Source organism: Rhinolophus sinicus, linkage group LG06, assembly GCF_036562045.2.
Source record: "Rhinolophus sinicus isolate RSC01 linkage group LG06, ASM3656204v1, whole genome shotgun sequence".
NCBI classification, from domain to species: Eukaryota; Metazoa; Chordata; class Mammalia; order Chiroptera; family Rhinolophidae; genus Rhinolophus; species Rhinolophus sinicus.
In genome coordinates, this window is record NC_133756.1 from 161,003,322 (window position 1) to 161,015,377 (window position 12,056).

The following is a 12,056-nucleotide window of genomic DNA, read 5'->3' on the forward strand; positions in this document are numbered from 1 at the left end:
GAGCGAGGGAGCCGCCGGCGAGGCATCGCAGGATGAGCGATCGGGGCCCGGGCAGCCGGCAGCGGACGCGCCACCCGAGCCCACCGGCCCGCGCCCCGCGTGCCCCACGGTCCCGCGGTCCCGGTCCCGGCCGTGCCGCCTACAACCCCCGATCCCGCGCCGGAGCCCTGCGGGCCATGCCCGGCCGGCCCTAAGCGCGGGCCGGGGGGCGTCCCCTTGCGCCCGGGCCCCGCGCTGGCGCCCCCCGGGCCGCCGTCCGGCGCGGGGGCCATGGCGTTCACCTTTGCTGCGTTCTGCTACATGCTCACCCTGGTGCTGTGCGCCTCCCTCATCTTCTTTGTCATCTGGCACGTAAGGCCGGGCTGGGGCTGGGGGCGGGGTGGGGGGTAGGGGGCGCACGGAGTGGGAGGGGGTCGGGCGGATGGTTAGTTCCGGGCCCAGGGAAACTTGGAGCCTCCTTTCTGCTCTCCCCCATTGGCCGGCTTCTGTGGCCCCTATTAACGGCCCCATTGTCGGTTTCCTTCCTGGAGGGCCCCCATCCTCCGCCACCCACGGCTGTCTGTGGGTATATCAGTTGGGTCCCTGAGCCCCCTCCCCTGCCCCATGCAGCCTTGGGGTGTGGGACGGAATTATGGGATTCTTGCTCGTTTCCCTCCTCCTACCCACCATCAGGTCGCCCCCTCTGTCGGGCAGTTTGTCTGTCTGTTTGCCCCCCCCTCGCTTTGTGGGTTTTTCCAGCCAGGGTGATGGAGCCGGTTGCTATGGCAACTGCATCTGTTTACAGGACCCACAGATCGCAGAGACCGTTAACCCTTTCCCTTCCACCCCCCACCCTCCACCCCCGACCCAGCAGTGATTAGCCCTAAGCAGCCCCAGAGACCTGGCCCCCACCACCAGCTCACCTTGGGTTTCCTTACCCTTCCTGTCAGGGCTTCCCCCCCACCAGGTTTCCTCCCCACTTTCCAGCTTCCCTCCTCTTCTTGCCCCCCTCCCCCCGCCCCCCACTTTCCCCTTTGTCTGGTGTTCCCTTTGGTCTCTCACTCTGGCCTGGCCTCACACCTGGTCCTTCAGAATGTCCATTTCTCATTCCTTTATCCTGATCACCTCCCCTTAGAGTGGGTCCCTCTCCCCCAGTCTCTGTCTGGGGCCCTCTCAGTGGTGCCCCTGCCTGGCTCCCCTCCTCTCACTACAGAACTGTTGATCACCCTTCAGGTCATTGTTTGAGGCCTTCTGCCCCCCTTTGCTGCCCTTCCTCCTCCTCTGTCCACTAAGGTTTGGGCCCCCACCGGCTCCCCTCCACACAGCTGGCCTGCTCAGCTGGGCATCCTCCAGCACACCCCTCCCTGATCATCTTCCCCGCCAGGGGGGGGGGCCGGGGGGCCGGCGGGGTGCCCTTACCCCTCCAGTCTCATCCCCCTCCCATCTCCCTTTCTTCCTCTCACTTCCTCCCTATTGCCTCACCTGCTTCTTTCTTAGTCTCCCTACTTCCCCTCTTTTCCTGGGACCTGCTGCCTACCTGCTCCGTGGTCCTCTGTGGCTCCTAACCAGTCTCTCCCGCTGCCTGTCTCTTTTACATCAGAGCAGACTTAGACTGCCCCTCCTGTGAGAGGAGTAAACCCCCTAGGCACCTTCACACACACCCCATCTTCAGCCCTCTTCCTCCCTGGCTTTGTCTCTGTGTGTGTGTCTCTCAGTAGCTTTCTCTCTCCTCTCCCCCTTTCTGTTTCTCTTTCCCTCTCTCCATTCTCCCTGGGTCCATCTTGATCTCTCAGAGTCTCCTGTCTCATCTGGGCCTTGGACTGCCCTGTGGGAGGGCTTGGGTCCTTGGAAGGAATTGAAGCTGGGAACACAGCTAACCAGCTCCTGGGAGAAAGGCTTCTGGAATTCAAGAAGCCCCTTTCTGGGCCCCTCCCCACCCAGAGGCCTCCCACAGCCCCTCTGGGGGGTCCCTGTCCTCACAGGATCCTCAGAGCAGTTCTTCATCCAATTGACTTGGATTAATGCTTCCTGAGAAACAGCTCTGGGAGGTTTTGCGGGGAGTCAAGGATAAATGAGACTCAGGATTTGCCCTTGTGGGACTCCCAGGCTGGGAGAAAGGGCCCGAGCTTTCTCAACAAATATTTATTGAGCACCTACTACGCATCAGGCACTGTGTTGGCCCAGCTATCTAGCTGGGTGATCTTAGCAAGTCCCTCGTCCTGAGTCTATTTCATGGTTGATAAAGTGGCTTGTGGTGTGTACATCACAGTGCCCAGCACAGGGCCTGCCCAGGGGGTGGGGTGGGACAGGAGGTGTGGTCCTCAATCCAAATCGGTAAGAACTAGAAGCTCCCAGGGCAGGACCCCAGATGCTACCCCACACCCTGAGCCCAGGCCCCACTGGTCGCTAGGCAACCCTGGTGGTGAGTGACGCGTGTCAGCTGTCACCGGGGGATTGTTTGTTCCAGGGGGCTGAGTCAGTGCCAGGCAGCCTGGGGGGTGGGAGGCGAGACACCCGCCTCCTGCTGGTGGTGCCAGCTCTGGGGCAGACATACGGCACCCTTCCGCTTCCTGCTGGACCCTATTGCTGTGCCTGGCAGGCAGGAGCCTGCCCAGAGTCAAGGGGAGCTGGGGGTGCTGCTCCAGATGGCCTCAGCTGCCTGCAGGAAGCCCATGTTTTCTCCCTCCTAACCTTCTGGGGTCTGGGCTGCTTGGGTCTGGTGGGCCTGCTACCTCATCCTAGGGCTGCTTCTGAGGGGAGGGAACCCCAGAAAGCTCCTCTGCCAGCCCTCCACCCATGTCAGTTCCCCCCAGGTTTGTCCCATCATCCCCTCAAATACCCACACCCCCCCGGCCAAGTTCCCCATCCCAGTGATGCCCCAACACCCAAAGGCACCTTGGGCCCCTCTGCCTACACTCCATTGTCATTCAAGCCCTCTGGATCTGGCTTCTAAATAGCTTTGCAGTCCATCCACACACCCCTCTATCCTGTCACCACTCTCCTCACTCAGATCACCAGCAATGTCCCACCCCCCAACCGTCCAACAGTCCCCTCACTGGTCTGGCCTGCTGAGTACGATAAAAGTGGTTAAGGATTTTAACTCTGGAGTCTGAGTTAGAATCCTGGCTTGCCACTCACTAGCTGTGTGACCTTGGACTGGTCACCTAACCGGTGTCAGTATCCTCATCTGCACAACGGACATGATGATACCTACATCGTCAGGTGCAGCAAGCACTACACGTGTTCATCCACACAAAGCCTGTTCGCGGGCATAGAGTAAGCACGTCGCCTTGGCTGGGACTGTCAGCCAGTTTGTCCTTCCTGCCCCATCATCCTAAAACATCAACCTGACCACCCCACTCTGCTGCTTCATATCCCTCAAGGGCTCCCCGTTACTTTTGTGTTAAAGTCCAAACACCTGGTCTGACCTCACAGGGCTCCCCTGTCTGGCTCCGCTGACCTCTCCAGCCTGTTTCACCGTTTTCTTCTTATTTTTTCCCACTCACTTTACACTTTCATTCTAGCCCCATGGAATCTGCTGCTTCCTGAATATTCCTTGTTCTTTCTACCCTCTGTCTTTGAACCTGCTGCTCAGACTGCCCTTCCCTGATTTGTTCACCAGACAAACACCAAATCAGACTCCAGCCTAAACCCCCATCGATGACCCCCCACACTGGGTCAGGCACCAGGTTCTCCTCAGACCCCGCCGCCCTGATCGCCCTGGTTACAGTTTTCCTCCCAAGCCTGGGGTCCCACCTGGGCAGGGGCTATGTCCCCGGCCTGTAGGGCCCCAGTGCTCAGCACGGCCCAACAGACAAGACAGCCTCTCTTGGGGTGTTTTGGATGGAGACGTCCTGGACATGGCCTAAACCGGGCCATCAGCACACTAGGGGTCCATGCCAGACCTGTGTGACCTTGGGCCAGGCAGAGACCTCAGTTTCCCCACCTTTACAGCAAGCTCCATCTGGTCCAGTCCCCATGTATGAATTCCCATCCCACAGAAGGACGGGTGGGGGACCGTAAGAGGCTGCTCCAACCCTGACGGGCATACACCCCTCCCCCAGATCATAGCCTTTGACGAATTGCGGACCGACTTCAAGAACCCCATCGACCAGGGGAACCCAGCGCGGGCAGTAAGTGATACATGTGCTGTGCCGAGGTGTGTCCGTCCGTCTGTCTTTCCATCTGTTGCGGGCTAAGGGGGGTGAGGGACTGGAAGACGGGTGTGTATGTGGGGGGTACCGCTGGCCTTGGCCCTTCCTCTATCTGTCCCCGCCCTCAGAAAACACCTGGCAGGAGCTCAGGGCTCGGGTTCCTCCTGGTGGGGCGGCCGTTGCCAGGCTCTGGGCCGTTGCCGTGGAGACGCGGGTGAAGGTCCCTCCATGGTGATGGTTACCATGGGGACGTTGCGGCTGCTTCCCTGCCAGGCCGTCAACGCCGCAGAGATTTCTCTGGCGCCCCCTAGCGGCCACGTGCAGGGCGGTGGGGGAGTGCGGGAGGGTGGCGGGGCACCCCCAGTGCCACTCCTCCGCCTCCCCCACCCCCATCGCGGCCTTTTCCTCCCCCTACAGCGCGAGCGTTTAAAAAACATCGAACGCATCTGCTGCCTCCTGAGGAAGGTCAGTGTCCGGGTTGAGGGCAGGAGGCTCCTTGCCCAGCTCAGCCCCCGTCTCTGTGACCTTCCTTGTCTGGGGCCTGTTTGATCCACTCTGCCAGTCAAAAAGGGAGTGGGAGGCTAGAGGCCCTTTTAGTCCCCAGGTCCCCAGCTCCCCTCTGTGTCCTTGAAGCTTGGGTCTGTCCTGGCACCAGGCTGCTGACCTCTCGCCCTCACTCCTAGCTGGTGGTCCCAGAATATTCCATCCACGGCCTCTTCTGTCTGATGTTTCTGTGTGCGGCAGAGTGGGTGACGCTGGGCCTCAACATCCCTCTCCTCTTCTACCACCTCTGGAGGTGAGGGGAGCAGCTGCCTTGGGGACGGTGAGGGGGGCGCGGCAGGATGCGGGGTGGGGGAGCACTCAGGCCCCTCCCTCGCCCCAGGTACTTCCACCGCCCTGCGGATGGCTCTGAGGTCATGTATGACGCTGTCTCCATCATGAATGCTGACATTCTCAACTACTGCCAGAAGGAGTCCTGGTGCAAACTCGCCTTCTACCTGCTCTCCTTCTTCTATTACCTGTACAGGTGAGGCCCTGCCCACAGCAGTCAGGAGTCAGGGAAGGGATGCTCCAGGCACCATACCTTCAGTCCCAGGAATGGCTGGGCCCCACGTTCCTGCCCTTTGCCCTCGACTGAGAGCATGCTCCCCAGGGTGTGACGGGTGGGTGCTCAGGCCTCGGCTTCCTGCCTGTCTTCCCACAGTATGGTTTATACGCTGGTGAGTTTCTAAGGGGGAAGCCGGCCAGGGAGCGAGCCCAGAACGGACCGGACGCCTGTGCACCCCCAGCCCCGCCCCTCGGCCGCAGAGGCCTCAGCCCTGGGGAGGAAGGGGGCACTGGTGCCCCCAGCCTCCTCTCCAACTCCCAAACTGCTGCTGCGGGGACCTCCCGCCTTCAGAAACCCCTCCCCTCGGACTAGAGCTGGGCCGATCTCTAAATAGGGACAGGAGCTCCTCTGCCAGCCTATGGGCATGGCAGTCAGTCCTGGAGGGGGGGGACCTCCAGCCTTGTCCACTTCAGGGGGACCTGGGCCCTGCCAAAGGGCAGAGCTTGACCCTGGAAGTTCTGGGCCGCCCCTTCCACCCATACCCTGAGGCTCCCCCTGCAGGTGGGGGGGTACCCACACCCAGAATGAGCAGGCTCAGCAGGGGGGCAGCCCCACCCCTAGTCTGCCCTCCCCTCTCCCCCAGGCTCTCTTCAGACCCCTCCTTGTTCCCACTTGCCCCAACCCCAGCCCACCCTGTCTCTTGGACACATTTTCTATGTTGCCTGGAGGAGTCCAGCACCCCCTCCCTGGCCATTTGTGACAAAATATGAATAAACTACTGCAAACACTGGGCCCCAGTTCTGCTCCTGAAAGGTGTGAAGAGGAGATGCAGCAAAAGGACTAGACAGGGGACAGCCCTGAGCTAAACCCCCATCAGCCCACAGACCCCCTCTGGGGACCCCCTCAGATGGATCAGAGGCCTTGAACTTCCAGGTGTCCTTGGCAGCTGCCCCCTTCCATCGTCACTTTTCCAGACACAGATAAACAGCTGTTCTTAATGAAACCCTTTCATCTGCCTTTCAAGGCAGTTCCAAGGTCAACAACTCCAGGAAGTCCTCCCTGGGTCCCCCTCCCAGACAGCCCCACGCCTGGTCCCTTGGACAATGCAGAGGCCTAGAGGTGTTAGCAAATCCCAACCCCAGAAATAAGGGTCAAACTCAATCAAAGATATCAAATCTTCAGTGTATGGAAAAATCAGTACCAGTGGGGGCTAGGGGTCACCGGACCAGGTGGTAGGTCAGCCAGTATATGATGAGGGGCTGGAAGGCTGCAGCACCCAGAGTCAGGTAGAGCTGGAGACGCTGCCTGGGAGCCGGGCCCCCCATGCTGTCGGGGCCCAGGGCTGCTGTTCGCAAAGAGCGTACCTGGAAGAACCGAGAGCTGACGCTGAGCTGGGGTGGGGGGAGGCTTGTCCCCAGCTCCAACACAGGGGACGAGGGGACAGCCTAGACTCACGAGGAAGTACATGAGCGCAGACGAAGTCCAGGCCAGTGCCACGTAGTAGCCGTCGCTGCCAAAGAGCAGCCCTGTGAGCACACTCAGGATCATCCTGCAGGGGTGGGGTGAGGAGAAGGCTGGAGTCCTCCCCAAGGGTCCAAGCCTGAGGCGGGCCCCCCATCCAGGGCTCAGAGTCCAGCCAAGACCCCCCCTACCACCACCGGGGACCCTTGACCCAAGGGGACCTGGACTCAAAACGAATCTGGAATGCCCAGGACTCAGCCCTGGATCTGAGACCCCCCCTCCCTCCCCCAGCTCAAGGCTTTCTTCTCCCCTGCACTCCTGACCCACACTACACAGTTGCCCAACAGACTGCTGGGAACAGCTGGTTCCTCTATAACAGGAGCCAGAGGTGTGTCCAGGCTCACCATTCGAGGCCAGGAACCCAGGGCCACAGGCCCCTCCCTCAGGCCAGCTGCCTACCCAGCCCCAGGCGCTCACCCGACATATTTGTAGCCGCTGTAGGCCAGCAGGTGGAAGGTGCTCAGGTCAGCGTGCACGGTGGCCAGGTAGACGCCCAGGAGCAGGGCTAGCACCTCCAACACGATCCACACAAGTGCTGTGCTCGCACACAGGCCCAGCACCTCTGGGGAGAACCTGTGGCCATGTGGGGTGGGGCGGGAGGAATTGAGAACCAACCATCCAGTGGCAGGGGTGACGCCGGGGGCTGGGGGTGGGCACGGGACCTGGGGGTGGGCACGGGACCTGGTGCCGACCCCCTAGGGAAGTGAGGAAAAGAACACGGGTGGGCAGAAGCGGGGGACTGGGGAGGGGGTTGGCATGGACTGACCTTTTCTGAATGCCCAGTGCCATCCCAGCCAGCAGCACATAGGTGATAAAGGCCATTGCTGCCAAGAGCCAGAGAGATGCCATCAGCCTGGTTACCACAATCAGACTAGACATTCAAGGCCTGCTCTCCACCCCATACTTCCTTCCATGTGTGTCCCAACCCAGCCAACGCCCACGTTCAGCCACCTAGTGTCCTGACTGGGATGCCTTTTCCGGCTCAGCCCTCCCTGTGTGTAAACGCCACCTGACCCTTCTCTCAGGACCAAGCCGCCTGCCTCCCTGTCCCTGTGCTAGGAAACTCACCAACGTTTCCTGCTGTCTCAGAAACTACACCACCGGTCAAGGCTATTGCTCATCCTAGGCCCACACGCAGAGGCTAAACTGATCTCAGGAAAGACTATAGGAGCAAAGTGCAGGCTCAGGGGACCACCCAGGTTGTCCCTGGAGTCCGGGCCATGGGGATGACCTCACTGCAGCCCCAAATTCCAAGTCTGGGCATGGGCACTGGCTACAGCTCTGGCCACCCTGCCAATGCAGAGAACTCCATGTTTAATTGTTGTTTTCACAAAAGCTCAGAGCCAGTGGGAGCTGGGCTTTCACAGCAATTTGAACCAATCAATCCTGTCCTCTGCCCCCTTGAAGCATCAGAAGTGATGTGCCCACCAGAGGGCAGTGTCTGGCGTCAAAAACCTGCTCAAGCTGTGTGGTCTCAAAGATACTCGTTTCTCTGAGCCTTGGTTTCACCACGTAGAACGGGAATAGAGTTCCCACCTTACGTAGTGGTCCTCAGTGGGAAGTGGAATGAAGGACAGAAGAAGAACCCGTGTCCCTGTGGGACAACTGGGCTGGCCAGCTGCCATCCCGGCAGCTCCTCTGAGGGCTGGCCTGGGCACACCCACACCTCCTCCAGTGTGCCCACCATGGGCTTGGCCTTGTGCAGGCCATAGAACAGAGAGGAGTCAGATGCAGAATGTGCCAGCCACATTAAAGTGTGGGCAGCCTGACCTGGGCCACGTGGACGGGAGGTTTGGGAACTCAGAAGGGAGTGACCACCTCCTCAGAGGACGGGATGTTGGAAGAGACCTCAAGTGACAATGATGGTAACAGCTACTATTTACTGTGTGCTTCCTGTGGGCCAGGTGCTGTGCTGAGCGCACATCACCTCATGAGTCCCATCCCCCACAACAATCCTCTGCAGGAGGGACTGTTGTTATTCCTGTTATACAGAAGAGTGAAAGTAGCCAGCCTGAGGTCCCATAGGTGGAAGGTGCAGGGCCAGGTCTAAACCCAGGACTTCGGGCGGGGAGGAACACAGTCCAAGTCAGGAGGTAAAGAGGTGTCCAAAGGGCATCCTCTGACGGCACTAAAGGCACACCTTGGAAGCTCCTTACTGGTCACCCCGTATTTTCTACCTGGTCTCTACTGACTGCCACACACAAAAGCACCAAGAGCAGATGCTGATTCAACACATGAGCCTCTTCATTGGTGCCTCAAGACACAAGTCCCCCATACCCCCCAGCCCAGGTCAGACTCACTGGGGATATAGAGGTCAGGGGCGTTGAGGTCTTGTCGCGGGGGCAAAGGTACATCTCGACTGTACTGCACTTCCCAATTCTAGCAGTGACAGCAGCAACCAGGTCACGAGAAAAAGACAAGAGAGGAGACAGGGGTTGAGGTCTGGGGGCCAGACTCAGGCAGGACGAGGGAGGAAAGGGGGCCCACCAGCTCACCTGGTGTGTGTAGGGGAAGACCAGGAGCCCTAGCTTCTTAGCCACATAGGCTGTGTCCACAGCGAAAAAGTACTTGAGTTTGTTCATAGACACAAAACGGTGCAGCTGGGAAGGGAGAGAGGAGGCTGTGGGCGAGCTGCACCCTGAAACTCAGGGTGCTCCAGTGTGCTCCTTCCCTGAGGGCTGCTGTGAGGATTAGGTGGGATCCCATGATGCCCCAGCCCTGGCCAGAAATCCAGCCACCCTTGCCCTGCGGGAGGGCCACACCTCTTTGTGCACCATGTCCTTCCCATGGGATGCGATGGAGCTGCCATAGGCCATAGCCATGTTGGCCATTGGGTCCCCAAGCAAGTGGTTGACATTGAAGGCCACGTCGGCTCCTGGGGCTGGGTATCCCCCTGGCTGGCTGGAGTAACCACCGCTTGTGTCATCGAAGAGGGGAGGGGGATCTGGAGCGGCCCGGGCCCTGTGTTTGGAGCCTGTGGGTTTGTAGGTATCAGAGTAGGTGACGGGAATACCAAGCGTGAGCCCAAACCCCTGCCCCTTTCCCAACGGTTCTTTTCGAGAGGCGCTAAATGTAGGTAAAGAAAGAGCTGAGGCAGCGTCTGCAAGTGGTTGCCCACCTAGGCGATCCTGAGGGCCTTTTCAGGGGAAGCGATCTCTGAACTGAGCCTTGGAGAATGAGTAGAAGGTTGCTAGGTGGAGGAGATAATTGGGAGGGCATCCCTAAATGAACAAAAGTGGGGAAGGCGACAGCTGGGTACGAGGAGGTCCTGGGTAGTGGTTAGGGATCCTACCAGGGTCATGACAAGGAAAGGAAGTTCTGGAAGCGGACCCTGTCCGTGCCCGGGTCGGGCATGGGGACCCCAGCTGTGCTGTCACCGCCCGATCTCAGGATTGAGCCGAGAGGGCGAAGTCCGGGACGCGTGGCCGAGTCGCGCGGGGCAACAACCCGAACGACTCCCGTCGCCCTGGGCGGCGGTCACGGCCACCCCAATCCCTCAGGGTGAGCGGGCCGCGCCGCCGACCCTGCTCAAGCGGGTCGGGCCGCGCCCCGCCCGCCCCGCGCCCCACGCACCGTGGGCTCCGTAGCCCGAGGGATAAGCCATGGCCGCAACGCTCGCTCTCCTGGAGGGCCCGCTGCGCCTCCTCGTGGGTACGAATACTAATGAGGCAGCTGCTCCGCTCCCACGGCACCGACCGAAGCTACCCAGCAGCCCGACACGTCCCCGGGTTCTGCGACCGCAGCCGCCATGTCCGCAGCGTCAGCCTGCGCCGCCTGCCATTGGCTTCTTGGTGGCGTCGGCTCGTCCCTCCCCTCTCCCAATTGGCTACTGGCGCGCCGTCGCCGAAGCGGATTCGGCCGTAGGAAACTTCCGGGCGGGGAGATAGGCGGAGCAATTCGAGGCGTTCTCGGATCGGGTAGTGGGTTTGCTGGTTGGGCGAGAGCAGCCAATAGATATGTTACGGTGTTAATTACTTCCGCGCCTGCGCAGTGGGACATTTGATGCTCTTGCCACGACTGCAGCAGGACACCCGGCGGAGGCAGGCGGCGGCTGCAGTCCGGAAACGAAGCTTCACTTGCGGCGTGTACTCCAAGAGGGAATTGGACGGTGGGGCTCTGACTAAGCCCCGCCTCTCGGGGCTCCTACCCCTCCCTCTCAATGCTGGCCTTCTTCTCCCGACCCCCACACCACCCCCAGCCCTGGCGCGGTGCCCCAGCTGCCTGGGACTTGTTGGTAGGAACCCGGGCCGGGCAGTGACAGCGTAGCCAAGCGAGCCTCGGGATGCTGACTCCTCCTCCCGCCTCCCACCCCTCCTTTCCGCGCGGGTGCTGTCCGTCGTCCGGTGCTGAAATGGTCTACCTCCACTGCTGTCGTCATCCTGCAGACCCCGGGGCAGTGCTGCTGGAAAGTCCTGGGCTCTCACAAACACCCATTACACATGTCAGAAAACTGAGGTCCAGAATATTTTAAGTCCCAGAGATTGGATGGTATACTTGGGACAGGTCCCTGACCAGGTCTGTCCCATCAACTCCCCCGTGGTCCAGACGATTTGGAGGTAGAGGTGTGCTGATCCGCCTCCTGAAGTTGCAGTTGAAACACCTGAGTCATTGCTGGTCCTGCGGTCATCTCGAAGTCAGACCCCTAAGCCTCACTCGTGATCCCGCGGGCTCCTTTCTCTCCACCCAGTTTCTGACCACTCCCACCCTCTCCAGAGACAGTCTTCAGGGGCCAATCTTCTTATATATACCGTCAGCCACCACTTTCTAGAAAGCAAAATCAGGTCCTCTGTGACGTGCCTCTAGTCAGCTACCCAGTGTTCAATTACAGGTGACCTTCCTGCTCTCCAAACCCAAACCACACAGTCCAATCGCAGTGCCTTTGCCAAGAATTCCCCTCCATCTGGAATGCCCTTCCCCTTCCTATCCACTTGTCCAAGGCCTAACTATCCTTTAGGAGTCAGTTCAACTTGTGCCTCTCAGAGAGACAAAGGAAGCAGAGGCCTAACCTTGCTTGGGGTGGAGGCGGAAGGCCAAATTCTAGGCTCCCTCTGAGTGCACCAGTTTGCCCTGGATGTAAATTCCATGAGGACAGGGCCTGTGTCATTCTCCTCTCCTACCCTTGTCTTCACAGTGTAAGCACAGGACTTGCATGTAGAAGACACCCAATAAACATCTGTGCCAATAAATAAATAATGGGTGAAACCCTGGGTCAGTCCTTTCCTCTCTCTACCATTTCGGTTCCCTCATCTTTAAATGGGTAGTGTTGTTGAACCAAATGGCCTTTGAGTTGCCCTTTGGGAAAAAAGTCACAGAACAAAACCCATCAACATTTCAGCTCTCTATGTCCCACTCAC

The 12,056-nt window shown here is 59.7% G+C and overlaps 2 protein-coding genes across 2 annotated transcripts; one reads left to right on the forward strand and one right to left on the reverse strand.

Moving 5' to 3' along the window:
• Positions 1 to 4: 4 nt before the first annotated feature.
• CNIH2 (cornichon family AMPA receptor auxiliary protein 2) lies at positions 5 to 5,973 on the forward strand. The gene is made up of 6 exons (XM_074336725.1): positions 5 to 351; positions 4,044 to 4,112; positions 4,551 to 4,598; positions 4,817 to 4,929; positions 5,017 to 5,160; positions 5,338 to 5,973. Exons 1-6 carry the CDS (start codon positions 271 to 273, stop codon positions 5,363 to 5,365), a joined length of 483 nt encoding a protein of 160 aa, XP_074192826.1. The 5' UTR covers positions 5 to 270; the 3' UTR covers positions 5,366 to 5,973.
• A 371-nt stretch (positions 5,974 to 6,344) lies between these two features.
• On the reverse strand, positions 6,345 to 10,461 carry YIF1A (Yip1 interacting factor homolog A, membrane trafficking protein). Its single transcript, XM_019737812.2, has 8 exons — positions 10,276 to 10,461; positions 9,465 to 9,676; positions 9,198 to 9,302; positions 9,003 to 9,081; positions 7,469 to 7,526; positions 7,120 to 7,275; positions 6,637 to 6,730; positions 6,345 to 6,545 (listed from the first exon to the last, which is right to left on the reverse strand). Exons 1-8 carry the CDS (start codon positions 10,304 to 10,306, stop codon positions 6,399 to 6,401), a joined length of 882 nt encoding a protein of 293 aa, XP_019593371.1. The 5' UTR covers positions 10,307 to 10,461; the 3' UTR covers positions 6,345 to 6,398.
• Between the last annotated feature and the right edge of the window lie 1,595 nt (positions 10,462 to 12,056).